A 20,165-nucleotide genomic window follows, 5' to 3' on the forward strand; every position below is an offset into this window, starting at 1 on the left:
ATTTGCATAATATTTTTTATAAATTAACAATATAATACTAAATATTAAATGTTATTTGAAAATGTACCTTATTTTTATAATATAACACAACCGTCTTAACTCGCTCTTCTAATTTTCATATTACCAAAATTAAAATGCCGTCGGCATATGTGGAAATGGGATATGTTGCCTCTTCGAAATTTTCATATAAATGAAAACTGCGCTGTTAAACTGCTTCTAGCTTACGATATATGGCAAACTATGTAGTATTCTATATCTAGTAAGCAATGAGCAATGTGGAGTCTGCACAGGCAGAGATGCCCCGTTATTATAATAAAAGTATTTTTGAGAGTTGGTAACACTGTAAGGTTGGCACCATCAAACAAGTCAACACATTAATTATATTTATATATTTTGAAATTTGAAATTGAAATTTAAATACACGATGTTATGAGCAAAGTTGATATTATGTTGTCGATTCAAAAGTCTTGTTTTAATGCGTTCTTCAATTCGAGTGGAACTGAGAGTACAAATACCGTCATATGTTTGACAGCAAGTAAGTGGTCAACTTTTATATGGGAAAATGGAATTGTCGTTTTACTCTATCTTACTCGTAATTTTTCCTTAGCGATGAGCAACGTTTAGACCCACCCTGGACTACGACAAACATTTTAAAACCAAAGTCAGCTCAATCGGCCCAGCCGTTCTCGAGTTTTAATCAGACTAACGAACAACAATTAATTTTTATTTATATAGAAGATTATATTATCAGGGTTTGTATTCTTCGTGAATGTTTCTTCCACATCGTTATTTAAAATATTGAATTGGTTAACATCATTTGAATTGCATGCGCCATAATCCAGTGACGGTTGTTTTCTAGTCACATTTGGTGAGTTCTGCATTGATCTTTTCGCTGGTCGTTTTCTTACTTTTTGCCATTCCATAACGGCATCATCATCGTCGTCATTCATATTGTTGCACTTTTCAGCGACCGCAATGCAGGTACTTATTATTGTAGTTATTGTTTGTAGCGAACAAACAGGTGTCCCAATTATTATTTTTATTATATTTTTTTCCTTTGCTTTGTAAAGAAGTAGTAATTGATCTATGGCCGTTCTGAATGAGAGATGTTTTGCTACTGTGACATCGATTTATAAATTTCTTTTAATTCATTACCCGAATGCTTTCCAGGTAGTATTAATTTGTGTGGTAGTTTGTTTCTAATAAATGTAATTTCTTCATTAAGTTGTGAAGGCTTTAATAGTTTTGGATTTATGCGACCATGATTTATGTCAATTAAGAGATTGATTATCGACATTTGCATTTCTTCCCATTCGGAATAGTTATTCCTATTGAAATAGTTAATATTTGAAACATCAGGGTCATTCGCTCAGCAATTTGATCTTTTATTAGTTCGCTATAAAATTTATTAAGTTGTCCATTCATTTTTTCAAAATTAGTGTTAACTTCATCTGTTGTCTTTTTTAATATATTTATGGTAGAATCAACTATTGATGTCTGCTTTTTCAATAATTTTGTTATATCCTTTTGGTTGTCGAAAATATTTATAATATTTGATTCCATATTTGTAGGTCATCAGCATACATAATTCAAAATAATATATGGTAAATTGAACCAACGAATTCGAATGGTGCTAGCCTTTTTCTATTTTGTTCTTTCATGAACAATTCATTATTTGCCCTAAGATTATTATATCTGTCTTTTAAAGTTGCAGTATCCACTATATAGGCATCTTTGTAATAGGTTAATATTTTGCATTGATTTTCTAATCTATAATTAAATTCTTGTACTTTATGCATCCGATCATAATAAGTACTTAATTCGTAGTATACTATTAAGTTCCATTTTGAATTTATTATGTCCATTTTACTAATCGGTTCCAAATATATTGCAGTGTTATTTTTTAGCGTAGTCACTGATGTATAATGTTTAGCTTGTGCTGCTAGCGTGAGCAACGTTAAAAACCACATCATCATTCTGCTTGTTCTACTCGACTGTTCTGAGTTGGCAATTATTCTTGAAGTAAATAAACTTGTAACATGATTTGGCTCCTCTGTTCTACTGCTGTTTGTTGCCTCCAGTGGGCACAATTTGTGAACGGGCCGTTTAAGTACGCCATTTTGTAATTTTAGAGTTACAACTCTAACTAACGTGCGAAAACTAGTTTTCTGGGAAAAGCTGTTAAAAATAATCGTCAGTTTCTCGTTATCTCATTAATTGTTCTCCTTTTTTTTGACACCTAAGCCCCCTTTCCGTAGACCAGGTCACATATTTACCTAATGGCCACTTGGCTGTATGAGCTTCTTCATCTTTAATAATTACTATAATATTTGTCCTTCTGTTAGATTGGTCTGTTTGGTTTTCCATTGCATTCGTTGTTGCAACATTACAACATATTCACATTCCCATCGTTTCCAAAAATCTCTTTTAATTTTTTGAATTATTTTCCACCTGTCTAATGAATCTATTTGTGCATCATTAATTGTCTCAGGACAATCTATTATTGGACATTCTATTAAAAAAATGACCAGGTGTTAAAACGTCTATATCGCTTTCAATATCTATTGCACATAGAGGTCGTGAATTCAGCACTGCTTCAATCTGTGATAGCAAAGTAATCACTTCTTCAAATGTCAATTTATTTTCGCCCATCCCTCTTTTTAAATGATATTTAACCGACTTGACTCCTGCCTCCCAAATTCCTCCGAAGTGAGGAGCTGGAGGCGGCTCAAAAGGACATTGAATTTTATCTGATTCTAATATTGGAGCTACGGTTGATTTTTTCTTGATTGTCATTTTGAAATCTAGGTCTAATCTTCTACAAGCTCCGACAAAATTTGTTCCATTGTCCGAGTATATACATATAGTATGCTGACTTTTACCTCTTCTAGCAAAAAATCTTTTCAAAGCAGCTAGGAACGCTGTGGTTGTTAAATCACTTACTGCTACTGCTTCTAAATGAATAGCTTTTGTTGCCATACAAACAAATCCATCTATGTATCCTTTAAATGTTTTTTGTCCTATTCCTTTTGAATATTTCATATGAATCGGTCCGGCATAGTCTATACCAACGAGTGTAAATAGAATTGACATAGATACTCGAAATTCTGGAAGATTTCCCCTAATTTGTTTTGCTACTTTGCGGTAAAGTATGCATCGACTACAAGTTCGAATTGTCTTTTTTATCGAATTCTTTAATCCAATAATCCAGTAATTCCTTCTAATCATTGCTTCCATTAACTTGTTTCCTCCATGCACGGTTATAAGTACATTTTCAATTATTAATGATGACAAATGTGACTTATTTAATATTATTGAGTGCTTTTGATTATATTTAAGATGTGCATTACCCAACCTACCTCCTACACGCAGGATTCCATTACTATCCAAAATTGGATTTAAGCATGCAATGCTACTTTTATTATTAATTTCTTTTTTGAATTATAAACTTTTAATTTCCTCTCTAAATTGTAATTTTTGCTGATATCTTATTAATCTCTTCAGCTTCTTTCATTTCTGACCTAACTAAGTATTCGGGACATTTTTATCCTCTTAATCTTTTTATAAATCGCAAGATATAAGCTACTACTCTTATTAGTTTGTTTAAACTAGAATATTTTAGTATTGCCTTATCCAGGAAATGTAATTCTTTGATGTTGTCACATACGTTGCATCGATTTTTATAATTTTTTGGGTTGGCCATTGATGTTCCTCTTCTCGAAACCATTTGGGACCCTTCCACCATATATCGTGATTTTTATTATTTGCAAGTACTCCTCTGGATGATACATCAGCTGGATTGTCTTTTGTTCCAACATGTTGCCATATCACAGTGGGAATAAGTAATTTGATTTCTTCTACTCTTATTCTGATAAATCTTTTTTTACTTCGGCAAATATTTATCCATGCTAACGTTATAGATGAATCGCTCCAAGCAAATATTTTTACTTCTCTGTTGATAACTGTTTTTATCCTTTGTAACAATTTAGCAAGTAGGTGAGCTGCGCATAGTTCTAGTTCTGGCAACGTTTTCTTATTTTTAATTGGATTTACTTTAGTTTTACCAGCAACTATTGTTATAACTGATCCAACTTTAGCATATTCAACTGCTGCATAAGCTTTCTCTGAAGCATCTGCGAATCCATGTAGTTCAAATTTAAAGTTGTTTTTTGTTTCAAACTATCTAGGAATTTTTATTCTTTTTATGTCTGGTATATGCTGCATAAACTCTTGCTATTCTTTTGTTAAATTCTCGTCAAGTAACTCCCCCCAGTCCCAGTTGAGATTCATCAACCAAAGTTTCTGTATAAACAACTTTGCTATTACTGTTATTGGTGAAAGCCATCCCATTGGGTCGAAAATTCGCGCTATATCAGATAAAGCTTGTCTTTTTGTAACTAGCTTTTGCGTTGAAAGATTCGTATTAAATCCAAACATGTCTTTGGCAGGATATTGTTTCGTCTTCTGCTATTTTTATTACTTCATTTGCGCCATTTATTGGAATTGTTGGTATGATCTCACTGTTGTTTGACATCCACTTCCTAAAGTGAAATCCATATTTTGTAGTGATTGTAGTTTGTATTCTTCTCTCGGCTCTCCTTTTGCTTCTCTCCACAACGTTGATAATCTTGATCTCTCTCTGTTATTTTAATTTGTCGAAACTTCTTTTCAATATCACTTGTTAATACATATTGCCAAAGTCTCCATTTGATTATAATGTCAAATATATCTTTTTGAAGTATCGGTACTATGAAGAGGATGTCATTTAAACTACTTTCATTTGTAGTTTTTGCAGACGCATCGAAAACTACTCGTAGTTTAGTTGTTAGACTGCCTTCTCGAATCACTGCTTGATGTGGCAAATAGTATTTTCCGCATCTATTTTCACTTGCTTTTTTCATGTGACCCATTTCTAAATATTCTCTCACAAATTGCACGTATTGTTTTCTTAACTCGTCATTCGTAGTGAACCTTTTTTCAAGATTAAGAAACCTCGCCATTGCTTGTTTGCGAGAGTCGCCGAATTATTTTTCTTTTTTAAAAGGTAGATTGCCGACAAATCGATTATTTTCATCTTTTACTGTAGTATTTTCAAAAATTTTTAGGCATTCATCATCATCTGCTTCATCTGCTGGAGTTGTGGCGTCTTCTATTTCCCAAAACTTCTCCAATGTTGTAGTAACCGCTGCTAAAATTGTATTGTTTTTTCTCGGTTGTTGTAAAACTCCCGACAATATCCAGCCCAATTTCGTAGCTTGACCTAGTATTCGATCCTTTTCAATTATGGCTTCTTCTAGTATGTCAGCATTTATCTATCACTTCCAATGACGACATCGATTCGACCTGATTTATTGAAATTGGGATCAGCTATACTTTAGTTTTTCCATTGTTCTACATCCCATTTAAACGATTTGTCTGGTTAAGCACTCGCTAACTTCGGCAAAATTAGTGCTTTGACATTGTATGCTTCTTTGCTTAGGACTTTCGGCTTGATTGTAATGCTGATTTTAAATTTGGACACTCCCACTGTGGTATTTCCTAAACCTTGTAGTTCAGTTACTTCTCTGATTTTAGGTAAATGAAGTATTTGAGCTGCTTCTTCGGAAATAGTAGTAGTAGTTTTGAGATCCTTGGTCGATTAGAGCTCGCAGTGTGACATACCCTCCATCTGCTGCCTTTACTTTTATTTGTGCTGTTGCTAGGAGTATCGATGTTTCCGAGTGTTTCGTCATCGTTGTGGAGGATTTTTTTGTGATATTTTCTTCATTTCCTTTTTGGAATACATTGTAATGCAATAAATTATGATGATTTCTTTTACATTTATTGCACTTTTTCTTATTACTACAATTGTCTTCATATACATGATCAAGGCAACTGTTGCATAACTTGTTGCCTGCAATGAATTTCCTTCGATTCATCGTAATCAATGCCTGGAACTATCTGCATTCAAAAATTTTATGCCCAGGAACCTTGCAGTGTACACAATTTTTTTGTGCAGCTGTATAAAATGTAGGTGTTCGCTGTGGCTGCTTTTGATGTTCCATTTAGCTGTTTTTCTGTCTCGTATTGCTTCTAGAGCTTGATATTGCTGCTCCAGAAAACAGAAAACATCATCTAGGCTTTGTATTTCTTTACTTTTTTTACGTACGCTTTCTGCTGACTTTCTTTGTCTAGTTTTCGAACCACTAAGCGAGCTATGACGGCTTGTTCGTCGTCTAAATTTTAATTGAGTGCTTTTAAAGCGTAAATACATTCCTTAGTTGTTGTTGGTGACGGTTGGTCCAGTAAGATCGCGGAATGACGACCATTGTTTCATTTCACCATAAAATATCGGCAGTTTTATATTAGAACACATTTTTTGTGTTGTATTGTTCTTCTTTAATTTTTCTGTAAGTTTTTCGGGGGTAATTGTATATTTTTCTCGAAATTCCTCTATGTGATCCCCAATAGAGTTTTCCGTTATTTCTTTTAGTTGGATATTTTGAGCTTCCAAATATGCTTCTTCTACATATTCAAATTGTATTTGAAGCTTGGTCTTGAATTCTCTCATTTGCTCGAGAGAATTCAGTTCGTTTTGCTCAATTTCGTCAAATGTATTTTTGAGCTTTTTTGCACGCCGTTGATATCTTTTTTCAACGTTAGAAACAGCATCAGTTGGTTCGAACTGATTAGCTTGTTGCAAAGATCCAATCAGCCACTTGCTGCTTACTGCTGAAGGACTTTCGGCAACATTTTGAACTTTTAAATTTTGAATGGAATTTTCCATTATTTGAATTACATGGTCGTAGTAGGTTTTCGCAATGTAATCTTTTGCTTCTTGAGTTTTCTTAGCTATAATCTTGTTATGATTTGCTGTAAATTCTTTCATAATAGTCTGAATATGCTCAATATATTTCAAACATGAAGCTTTTCTAATTTTTCCGCTCAGAATTTTTTGCTTCTCCAACGCAGCCAGACCGTTCAACTCCTTCTGTCTTTTTAGCAGATTCTCCATGGTTGCTTCTTTTGGTTGCGTTGATTTTTGTTGACGTTGATGATTCAATTTTATTTTTATTTATATAATTTTATTTATATAATTCATATTTATATAGTATATATGTTTGTATGTTTGCATTAGTTTTATGTATATACTAATTTATGAGATTTATTCAATATGCAATGATTTTCACATTTTTATGAGCAAGTTTCATACATATTACAATTTTGTTGCTTACCATTGCACTTGACATTTAGTGGACTGTATTTTCTTTTTATTTCATTTATTGTTTACATGTGTATATTTATGTATTAATGTACTTGTGCCACAAATATAATTTTGTATATATAATTCTATCTTAAGAAATAAAGTGTCATGTTCATATATTTATGAACAAATAGAATAAGATAAATTTCATGAATATATATTGTCTAATAAAAAAGTTTATTGAAGAACTTGATTTTTATCGGTTAGTTTGTACTTAAACGATAATAGATATAGATATACTTCTACATTAATTCAATCGTTATTGACAAGTAATTTATTGGAATATTTCATTAATTCCTTTGATAGTTGTCAAAAATAACATCAGTTATTTATTCGTTAGTTTCTGAGTTCTTTGTCTTTCATCTACCCAATTTTCTCGAGCCATACAGCCTCATAGATGACAATGAGAGCCACTCTTTAGACACGTTATTTGGCCTCCATGAAAGCTCCAGGCTCTTCACCTTGTCAACAGGAGCCTCTAAGTGAGAGGAGACGGATGACTAAGATTTAGAATTTAGCAACGTCGTCAGCGTAGGCTATAGGTAAAAAAGGCTTGGTGTTCATTTTTCCCTCTAATTTTTCGAGAAATGTGCTTTACCACATATTTTTTGAGCATAAACGGTCCCGCTAGCTATGACATCTCAGCGTGCAGAGCAGTGATTAACAGCATGCCTTTGCTGGAGACATACTGGGCCCTCAACAGTATTTTTCCGCTACCACAGAAGATTTTCCTTGAAGATCTTATTTTTTTTAACTCAGAGTATATACGGTCCTGTCTTATCCAACGCCCAACGTTCGCTAGAGTGTCTTCTACGGAGTATAAAATCAAAAAGAAACTCAACTCTAGTATTTATTACAGCGCTATCGCAGATAAGAGGCCGGTTTCGACCTTCCTTCTCTTTCCTCCGTTTTCAAGCCTTGTTTTTATTGCTATTCATGTTTGTACTAAGTTTGTATTGAGTTATAAAATTCATAAGAAATATAAAATTTTCCCAAAAATAATCAAACTTCAACCGTTAATATCTTTTAAACGGTTGGGTTTACGAAAAAATCATAATGGACCTTTTTTGTAGAGCATTCAATTTCCTACAAAATCGAAGGAACAACATATTTTTTCAAGTAGTTGGAAGCGAGATATAAATTTTTCTATCTGATAATAAGAAAAAATAGAAAACTGTATGTAGGAGGACCTTCCCGTTACAATTAAAAACTCATGTTTGGAAAGGTTTTCTTAGAGGTGTCTAGGAACCTATTTTTCCGAGTACCAAACGAAAAAAAAATTTTTTTTTTTTTGAATCACTCTAATGCACATATATGTATATGTATGTGCATAGTGTTTGTAAGAAAAACATGCTTTCTCAATTTTATTAAGATAACTCACATATTGGCCCATATACGCGGTATAAAATCAACCGGAAATCGAAAATATTTTTATTTGGTACATTGGGGCTAAGGGAAGACTTGACCCGATTTAACAAGTTTGTAGCACTACTATTATCAGGAAAGGATTCTCTCTGAATTACTAAGTTCGGGTGTATCCGAACATTTTATATTCTTGCAACTTGCAAAGATCTGGTAAAAACTTGCAAAGAATTAAACATCTATTATTCGATGAAATCGTTAATAAATTATAATAAAATTTGGCATTTTCTTGTCTTATATTGAAGGTACAATTAAATGCCACATACTAATAAAATGCTCCCACAGTTTCATCAAATAAAATACCTCACATGAAATAAAGTCAGCTGGTCAGTATTGACATGACATCCCAGTTTTGACTAACAGACAGCCTATTATCAGGAAAGGATTCTCTCTGAATTTCATTGAGCGATATTTTCGGTACTGGGGTCCGCATATTCGGTACCTAGGGGCTTGAACAGTTTTGGTCCGATTTGGATAATTTGTGGCCATAAGATTGTGGGCTCTGCTTCCTCTGGCCGAATACTTTCAGAGCTGGAATGTTCCTGACTAGGACGACATGACCTAGTCAGCGCAGCCGCTGTCTTTAAATTCACTGAACAAAGTCAATGTCGTCGTATATCTTATAAGTTCCATCGAATGCGATATTCGCTGTGCCCAACACGCAAAGGACTGTAAATCTTCCACAGAACCTTTCTCTCGAAAACTCGTAACGTCGACTCATCAGATGTTGCCATCGTCCATGTCTCTGCACCATATAGCAGGACGGGAAGAATGAGTGACTTATAGAGTTTTGTTTTAGTTCGCCGAGAGACGACTTAACTTCTCAATTGCCGTCTTAGTCCGAACTAGCACCTGTTGGCAAGAGATATTCTGCGTTGGATTTCGGTACCGATGTTGTTGTTGATGTTGGTTTCAAAATTGACGAAATTATCTACCACTTCGAAGTTATGACTGTCAACAGTGACGTGGGTGCCCAGTCGCGAGTGAGAGGACTGTTTGTTTGTTCATAGGGGTAATTGCTATTCGGACTTCTTAATGGTCGGGAATGGAACGTTTGCTCCATCTTCATGGATTGGGGACTCGGGTTCGCCATCTCATAACATCAGCCTTCACTGCTATTCAGCATTATGGAGAAGTATGTGTGTCTCTCATAATTTTAGTATGCTCTGGGCATCGGTTACTAAATCACCTCTGGGGGTTCTACAAGACTATGCTCCGGTCTTGAAACCTTCTGTTAGCCGCTGCATCTTTTTGTAGAATTTTTGAGCATTATCCATGTCGGGCAGCTTGTCAAGCTCTTCATACTGACGCATTTCGGCCTCTCTCTTTTTTATTTGCAAATGGGTATCGCTTCCCTCTTTAGCTTTCGGTATCTATCCCATCCCACACGTGTTGTGGTCATAATATTACATCGGTTGTTGTCCGATTTCACCAATTTTTGCACTGTTACATATATTATATACAATCCTGCGGGTCCTCACCCGGAGTTTGACTCCTCTGAGACCCTCAAGGGCTACAGGGTCATCAAGTGCGCGGACCAGGCCTCGCTAGATTTCCTGACGGGTAGTGTTGCTAAAATTAGCAACGCCTTCGTAGGCCTCCAATTGAGGCTTATACCCGCCAGGGACATTCCAAAGAGACCTCGTGCTCGCATTTGGTTACCCCCTCTAGAGGAGCCAGGCGAAAACTCCTGAGGTGCATTAAGCTGCAGAACAAATCTATACCAGGTATAGATGAGTGGCAGCTAATCAAGGAGGAAAAACCTAATAAAGCAAGCAAGCCAATACTAGTGGCCATTTGTGATGAGTCCATTGAGGCTCTGAAGAAGACTGACTACAAAATCAGCTTCGGAATCCGCAAGGCCAGACTAAAAATCTTCCAAGGCGACAAAGCGGCTGGCGAAGACGACACGGAAGAGGTCGACGACGCCAGCCAGTTGCTAAGGAATGTGGGCATCGAAGAAACCCGAGATGCCCAATAACATTAGATGCGTACAGATAAACCTGCAGCACTCGAAGAGTGCTACAGCGATTCTGACAACCCTCGTGAACGAGAGGGGCATCGACATCAGCCTAGTACAGGAGCCCTGGGTCAATGATGATACCATTAAAGGGCTAAACAGCAGCAACTATAACCTGTTTTACACACGGAACAGAGGTAAACCTAGGGCATGCATTCTTATCAATAAAAGTATAAATGCATTTCTTTGTCCTAATTACAGCACAGCAGATATCACAGTGGTAAAGGTGGAACAGAAGGAAAAGCCCTTCTTCTTGGTCTCGGCCTACTTGGCCCATGACGAAGACTTACCACCGGCCCCGCTCGCCAGACTAGTAGAGGAGAACAGGAAGGATGATGTCCTAATAGGGTGTGATGCAAATGCAAGGCACACCGTATGGGGTAGCTCCAATATAAACACCAGAGGTGAGTCACTCTTGCAGTATATTTTGAATAGTAATCAAAGTATTTGCAACAAGGGCGATAAGCCAACATTTATTTTCCCAAGCTCGGATAGGTTTCCGGGGTGGGAGGAAGTGCTTGACCTCACGCTATCAACAGACACAGACAGTCTCGTTGTGGATAACTGGAGGGTATCCGATGAGCCTTCCATGTCGGATCACTCTTGGATACTCTTCAACATCCGCGAGAAGTACAGTACGCCTCTCACATACCGGAACCCTAGAAGAACGGCATGGGGAAAATTTACCAGTATAGCAACAAAATGCCTTGAAAAGGGAGGCAACAAGAGTATCAGAAATCCTGAGGAATTAGATACAGAAGTAGAGAAGTTGGAAAAAATCTTAACCACAACTTTTAATAAATCTACTCCGCTAACAGTTTTGAAAAAGAGAAAGTCTCTTCCTTGGTGGAACAGTGAACTCAAGAGTTTGAGAACACAACTAAGGAAAACTTTCAATGAGAGTTTTAGAACCAAAATCTGGCAGCCATATAAAGACATTATGAAAGAATACAAAAAAGCAGTCAGGAAAGCTAAAAAGGACTCATGGCGATCTTTCTGCACATCGATAGAAAGTTGCAGAGAAGCCGCTAGGCTGAGTAAAATGCTATCCAAAGATCATATTAATACTGCCTACATTAGGGCTGAGGGAAGTGATTGGACCTCCTCGGCAAAAGAGTCTCTGGAGGTACTAATCAAAACGCACTTCCGCGGGAGTCAGCAAACACCTTCAACGAGGGTTCAACCAGAACCATCGCTGAACGCAGCTGACTATCGAAGCCAAATAGTAGACAAAAGAAAAATCAAATATGCCATAAATAGTTTTGCACCATTTAAAGCGGCAGGTCCTGACGGGATTATGCTCATAATGCTGCAAAAACTGGTAGAACCAATGGTTCTAAGGCTTGAAAATATATACAAGGCTAGCATTCAACTATCTTATATCCCAAGAAGTTGGAAAAGGAGTAAAGTTGTGTTCCTTCTAAAACCAGGCAGAAGAACACACGAGAATGCCAAGGATTTTAGACCTATAAGCCTTACCTCCTTTATGCTGAAGGTACCAGAAAGGCTAATAGATCTACACGTAAGAACAATATTGGCGGAGAAGTTATCGAAGTCTCAACATGCGTACATGAAGGGCCGATCAATCGAAACCGCCATTCACGAAGTGATTAGTGTAATCGAGAAATCACTACACCACAAACAATACACCATGGCTGCATTTCTAGACATAGAGGGCGCCTTCTACAACATAGAAGTAAATGCGATAATTAATTCTCTGGCACATGGTGGCATAGACGACACTGTGTACAGATGGATACTATCGATGCTTGAGAATAGGAATATTATAGCTTCAAACGGCGCTGCAACACAAACAAGCTATGTGAGTAGAGGGACGCCTCAAGGGGGGTCCTCTCTCCGCTTCTATGGGTTGCAGCGCTGAACGAAATACTACTCCAACTAAACGGTGCAGGAATGAAAGCAGTAGCGTATGCAGACGATATAGTGTTGTTGGTTTCAGGTATGTTTCCTTCAACAGTCAGCGAGATTATGGAAAGAGCACTTCGTAGGTTAAACTTATGGGCTAAGAACAATGGTCTAGGAGTTAACCCGAACAAAACAGAACTGATGCTATTCACAAGCAGAACCAAAATACCTCAGTTCCAACTTCCGGTACTAAACGGTACAACACTCACTCCATCCCCCACAGCTAAATACTTGGGGGTGGAGATTGACACCAAACTGTCCTGGAAAATAAATATAGAAAAAAGAATAAACAAATCTTACATGGCCTACTATACTTGTAAGAAAATCGTCAACAGGAATTGGGGCCTTAAACCAAGTATAATCATGTGGATGTATACGGCTGTCATAAGATCTATACTTACATATGGAGCTCTGGTGTAGTGGCCAGCGCTAAACAAACATTACAACATTAGAAAATTAAATGGAATACAAAGAGCAGCATGTGCGGGTGTTACGGGTGCAATCAGGTCATGTCCGACTGATGCGCTCAATGTGATCCTGCATCAACTACTAATGGACATTTTTATTCACAAAACAGCAGCTATTGCGGCGATAAGAATAAAAGAATTGGGAGGTTGGAATCAGCAGAACTACGGACACTGTGTAATTCTAAACATGCTCACCACTAACAAATCAGACTACATGGATTTCAATAGATACTTCCAGGTGAGGATACCATCTAGACGAGAATGGAGAAGAGGTTCAATAATTGAGGAAGATACCATCTCAGTCTATACCGACGGGTCCAAAATGGACTGCGGAGTAGGCACGGGGGTATTCTCCGCTGCAGAGAAAAAGCCTGCGAAGTTCTATTAGAAAACCACGGGGATATATGTACATAAAGCAACTATATTTACGGATAGCCAGGCGGCCCTCCTGGCATTGCCTTCACCCATGACAAATTCCAGTATAGTTCACAACTGCAAAGGGCACTAAGCTCAATAAAAGACAAGCTCCAAATAAACTTGATCTGGGTTCCCGGCCACAGGAACATTTTCGGTAACGAAAAAGCAGACGAGTTGGCAAAGGCAGGAGCTTTCCTCAATGAATCCGAAGCGGAGCTAATACCAAGCCCGCTAGGATCGATAAAAGGAGAGATCAATAGACAATTCCAACAAATTGCAAACAACAAGAAAAACATTAAAAAATGCGTCATAACTAAACAATTATGGCCAACATATGACAGTAAAAGAACCAATGACTTATTAAATAGGTCAAGAAAAAGTATTTACAGAATAACAGCTACTACAACAGGGCACTGGCCATTTGGGGAACATGCGTCCAAAATGGGTATGCCCTACAACGACATCTGCCGTGGCTGCGGAGTAACAGGGAACAAGGAAACAATCTTCCACTTTCTCTGCGAATGCCCAGCTTTAGCACAGATCCGACACAAAACACTCGGAATCCACCAAGCACCAAACCTTGAATGGATTTCCATCAAAAGCATATCGGACATAAGTAGTTTCATCGAAACCTCAAAATGGTTTGAGAGAGAAAGTGAAACGTAATAGCAGATACAAAAGGTTCTACGAAAAGTGTATCAAAATGGCACATCAAGTGCTAATTGAGCCCGATAGGGTTGCACTCCTACCTACCTACCTACCTACATAGTTTGTTTGAAATCGGTTGAACAGGTAACGAGATGTGTGATTTCACCTAAAAGTGGGCGGTACCATGCCCATTGTCGAATTTTGAACCCGGCTCCTGTAATGATCTCTCAAACTCACTCGGATATGAAATTTAATGTCTCTGACAAGTTTAGTTATTGATTTATCGCGCTTTTTGTAGTTATTAACAGCACCGTTATATAGAGAATTTGCGGGGTTAGCATCCGACTTCATAAATTTTTACACTGTCAATAGGAGTTCTTATGAGATTTTTCTTGTGCAAATTTGGTTATTTCAGCTTGAATGGTTTCAGAGATATGTACATTAAACCTAATAGGGGCGCAGCCATACCCAGATTTCAAATTTTTAGGCCACAGGGGTTATATATTATATTAGTTACATGGGGGCTAGGCCAAGGTGACCATGGCTACTGCGATCCCCTGTGCCAAATATGAGTTTTATATCTTAATTTAGTGCTTAGTTATAACACTTTATATGTTTTCGGTTACTGGCGATTTGTGGGCGGGGCAGTGGTCCGATTACGCTCATCTACGAACTCGACTTTTTTTTACTAAGAAACCTGCAAGTTTAATCAAGATATCTCAATTTTTACTCAAGTTACAGTTAGCACGGAGGGAAGGACGTACAGATAGACAGTCAACCGGATTTCAACTTTTCTCGTTCACCTGATGATTTATATATGTACATACATACATACAGTATATATGTACATATAGCCCTATATCTATCTCGATTAGTTTTAGGCAATACGTACAACCGTTAGGTGAACAAAACATACATATGTATAATATTCTGTAGCAACTGGTTGCAAGAGTGTTAAAACTTTACATATTGTACATATGTATGTGCAAATATATTTTTTCTTTGTATTCGGAGCAACTTTAAATACACAGTTCGCTCAGTCGGTCTTTATGTTTTTAACCTCATAAGCTTGAAAATTAATGAAATAAAAGACCTCAGTCATAATTATAATGTGACTTTAATTATGCATGATGATTTTAATATTTAAGAAAACAAAACAATGTTTAATAAGATGTATGATCTACATTGTTAGCAATAACCTTTGGGCATAGAACTAAATTGCGGTTTAATAAATTTTTACCCATTTTGCAATAATGACATTTCATCGGGCCTGTGCCTTATGAAAATGCCGACCCTGTTCGAAAACCTTGGCTGATAACACAGACCAAACGTTTTCCATAAGATTTAGATCTGGGCTAATTTCAGGCCAATCGAAAAATTTTATATTCCGAGACAACAAGAAATCAATTGTTTTCTTGGGACAAAGAATTGCTGCATTGTCTTGCTGAAAATATGAATTTATTTCCAATAAATTCCTCCATCAAATTAAATGTACCATAGTATTCTGAGTCCATTTTTGTTGCTACAACGCAAACTGGAATTTTCCCTTTTTAAGTTATTCTAGGAAAAGCCATGCGTGATCAATTACTAAAATCTCGTCCCTTACTTTTCTGCTTTGGTGGCGCCTTGTGCTTTATAAATATTTCGCTCGGAGATGACCGTTCTTGATAAATATTTGCCGCCTACTGCTCTTAAAAAAATTAAGCGAATATGAAATAAATCAAATTAAATTGTGGACACTTTGAACAACTTTTCCAAGAAAACATGAAATTAGGCGGAAGTTTTATAAATAATTCGTTGCAAAATTAATGTTAAATTTAATTTAAACAGATATTAAGAAGTCAATTTTTGTATTTTCGCTTAACTGAGCGCACGGAGTATGGATATTCAAAGTTTTTTTTTCAACATTGTAACTGAACGTTCCTGTTGAATGATTGTAAAGCTGTATCATAAATACTTATCTTTAACTGCGAGCACCTGACATAACGTAACATTTCGTAAATAAATTAATACATACTTATGGCCTTCTTCATATGTAATTAAGTTAAGCAGTCTTAACCGAGTTCTGCAATAATAAAATAGAACGATAATGAATGTACTTTCTGTGGCAATAATTTGCCTGTATTTCATCTAGTTTTTCATTCATAACTTTTGTAAAAGGCATTTTGTTCTAGAATCAACGGTATTGCATTATTCTTCTAGTACATGGGCTGGGGATACAGCAACTTCATTCCTACAAAAAATATTGTTAATACATTTTTAAAAACAAAAATGTGTTAAATAGATTACTTTACTGCAGTCCTTTCATAAATATATGTATATGGACACATACACACATATAAACTTACACCCCATGCTCCTTTTTTATTTCAAAATTGAAACGTCTTGCAGATAGTCACCTGTCAATAAAGTGTCAAATTATGAAGAGCAGATTGTAATTGAATTTTTTTAGATGAGCTATAAATGCAAAGTAGAGATGAGTGATGCAAGTCAGTACTAGAATATTAAAAAGGCTTTTTCTATTTTGTGAATGCAAATAATTTCAAAAAACTTAGAGTGTATTTTCTATAAAAGGTGCATTCTTAGCGGCTATTTGAGCATTCAAAGCGAAGCATCCTCTGTGAAAGCAACTGTAATGGCTCAAATTCTAAAGAAGTCCAGTACGGCAGCCGGAATGGTGGCCTTAGCGTTGACTTTTTGTATCGTCATAAATTCAGCAGTAGGCAGTAACTTGGATGGAATACAATCAGAATCACATGATATTAATTCTAATGGTAATGAAGCAACTGGTGGTATGCCTCTGGAATCGCTCATCGACGGCCGAAGGATATTTACAAACCACCGCTATTTGCGATCAATATACGGTTACGGCCCGAAAATGTTTCAAATATCCCGTTCTAAGATCCCAATAGAACTCGATTTGTTAGTAGAAAACGAAGACAGAGATCGATCAAAGCGTTTTGACGATTATGGACACATGCGCTTTGGAAAAAGAGGGGGCGAGGAACAGTTTGATGACTATGGCCATATGCGATTTGGAAGAAGTACTTAGACATAAACTAAGAAAAATCACTAATGTTGCCGATTGACTAATCAGATGTACATAAATAATACATTGTAGAGAACATACATACTTATATCCCTATAAATTTAATAAAGTGTGCACTTGAAGCAAACAAATCTGTTTCACTATAGAAGCAGATCAATTAACTTGGTCATTTGTGTTATAAGTATATAATTATTTTATGTCTTCGAGTATGTGGTATCTCGAAACTGTAGTAATTCGTGGGCCGACATCGCACATTTTCCGCATTCAACTATTGTACTTATATGCATGATTTACTTATTGATGATTCCATATTGTTGTATCACTTTACACTTTTATCATTTTAACCAGCCTTTGAAAAACTACGCTACTCTCGTAGCATTTCATTTTACTCTTGCTACCGCTCTCACTTTGTCGGGAGCCACAGCATAGCCTTAGCATAACAATGTAAAGTATGTGCTCTACTCTGCTCCGAGTTTTGTTAGGTAAAAAACTATAGCTGGAGCGGGAGCAAAAAATTAAATTCTGCGCTATGCTCTGACGTAGCGGTAGCAAAAAATTGGGAGCGGTAGCACAGCAGAGCTAATGAAAATTTTCATGTGCTACAGCTCCCGCATGTGTTTGTTGTTTTTTTTTCTTTTTTGCTATTGTCATTTACAAGTATGGTATATATAAAAGAAAGTCGCTTATAACTCAAGAATGGCTGAACCGATTTGGCTTAAAATTGGTGGGGAGGTAGCTTAGAAGCAGGGTAAGGACATAGGATACATTTTATCTCTTTATGCTAAAATTCAATACAACTCATAAATACAAAAATTATATTTCAAATCATTAGCATTTGTTCAAAATTTATGTAAGAATCATTTGAAAATTTTAGTAATTCAAAAATAGAAAGAAATAAGTAAAAATTTTCATATCCAAACATGCTTAGTATATGGGTTATACTGATTTTGCTCCTTAACCAGGTAGTTTTCTTTTAAGACGAACCCGTCCGATATACATATTTAATATCACAACAAAAAATGGCATTGGAACTTTCATCGTCAAGGTACTGCGGATACTTTGCTAGATTATTGTTGAAGGACGCAAATGCATTCATAACAAACCAAACGGGATATGTAACATAAAGATATAGCGGAATAATTGGAGTGTTGATAAAAAGGTTTATTATAATTTTAGATATACAGAAATCTTTTCGATTCTTTGCAATATACATTGAAGTATGTATGTATATGCGTACAATTTCAAACTGATTCTTCCTAAAAAATGATAAAATTACTAAATATTGGGAATGGTAGAATAGAACTGCAAATACGCAGTGCAATGGATTAAAACTGGTACTGGTAATCAGTAGAAGAATATTAACCACGTGTATTCCAAAAGATAAAGGCCAGGTATCTAAACCTGATTTTTCCACGAAATTCGCATTTTTTTGTATAACTGACAAGAGCTACAGCGTCTAAAGTCAAAGCGATGCCATAAAATACCTCTGATCTGTAGGAATTTAAAGATAAAAAACCAAGATTGTAGTGTATTTTCTATGGAAAATTTTTACATGCCTCTGTCCAGTTCTTAATGTTAATATGTGGGCTAAAATTTTCAGGGAATTTGTTTTTAGGGTATTTCCAAGGAAATTTCGTAATTAATAATTCAAAAAATAAAAACACCCTAATGTACATATATAAAAAGGGGGAAAGTATATGTAGTAAAAATTAATTTCGAAAATTCATAGTAATTGAGTATTGTAATACATTTGGAATAGATGATGTTCTTGGTAATATAAAAATGGTAAATATTTTACATAATAAAAAAAATTTTATAATTTATTCAATTATTATCTAATTCACTTTATTCATATATATTTCTTAAAATATTTGATTTTAGATTTATAAAGTCACTTGACGCAACAAGTGCCAAAATGATTTGAATAACATTTTTTTGTTTGAATTATTCAATTAATTCAAATATTATGACAGAAAATAGCAAAAAAGAAAAAAAACGACAAACACATGCGGGAGCTGTAGCACATGAAAATTTTCATTAGCTCTGCGGTGCTACCGCTCCCAATTTTTTGCTACCGCTACGCCAGAGCATAGCGCAGAATTTAATTTTTTGCTCCCGATCCAGCTATAGTTTTTTACCTAACAAAACTCGGAACAGAGTAGAGCACATACTTTACATTGTTATGCTAAGGCTATGCTGTAGCTCCCGACAAAGTGAGAGCGGTACCGATAGCATAGCAATAATTTTAGAAATTTTGCTGCTACGGAGTAGTAAATGAGAACCCTGATTTTAACACAATAACTTCATTTGTTATTTTTATTATACTAGCACGGTTACTAACGGTTCCTGCCTCTCTGCTCTCTGTTCGCAGGATACGATCAGACCTCACTCAGTAACAGTTTCTCTATTCCTGTTACTATGTTTATTTTTACCCTAATAATATATAGTACCGTAATATATGCCGCCAATGCGTCGCCTACTTCAAATAACGTTCTGCTACATTAAGTTGCCTACAAAATATTAGCTCTCCAACACACGCACGTACAGTGACACACAAAATACAAGCACAAGCGCTCCGACACACATCTTCACATAAAATTTGAGGCTTAAAACAAAATCAAGCAATAGACAAAAATAAACAAATTGGTTTCTTGATAACATTTCATAAATTCTTTTTCAATACATTTTCTTCTTAATCTTACTTAACCCTAGATCGTTATAACTCGTCGAATCTACTACGCACTCTCAATCTTTTTCACATAACTTTTTTGGGGTTGCTTTAATTGCTCTAATTTTTTCCACAACGTTAGTTGCTTTAGAGAGCTTGCAGTGAGCAGACGTACGCAGCGAAAACCTGTTTCGAAGATAGAAATTTGCAGGTGTGTATTCGTCGTATCGACGAGTTATAACTTTAGTGTGACTTTTTGAATTTGTATGGCCTCTTATGTTTTTGATTAGTTTGTTTAGTTTTTT

The 20,165-nt window shown here is 35.9% G+C and overlaps 1 protein-coding gene across 1 annotated transcript; it reads left to right on the top strand.

Moving 5' to 3' along the window:
- The first annotated feature begins 16,734 nt into the window (after positions 1 to 16,734).
- Positions 16,735 to 17,353, top strand: LOC120782290 (drosulfakinins). Its single transcript, XM_040114493.1, has one exon. It carries the CDS (start codon positions 16,779 to 16,781, stop codon positions 17,193 to 17,195), a length of 417 nt encoding a protein of 138 aa, XP_039970427.1. The 5' UTR covers positions 16,735 to 16,778; the 3' UTR covers positions 17,196 to 17,353.
- Positions 17,354 to 20,165: the final 2,812 nt, after the last annotated feature.

The sequence above is a fragment of the Bactrocera tryoni genome, chromosome 1 (assembly GCF_016617805.1).
Source record: "Bactrocera tryoni isolate S06 chromosome 1, CSIRO_BtryS06_freeze2, whole genome shotgun sequence".
NCBI lineage: Eukaryota > Metazoa > Arthropoda > Insecta > Diptera > Tephritidae > Bactrocera > Bactrocera tryoni.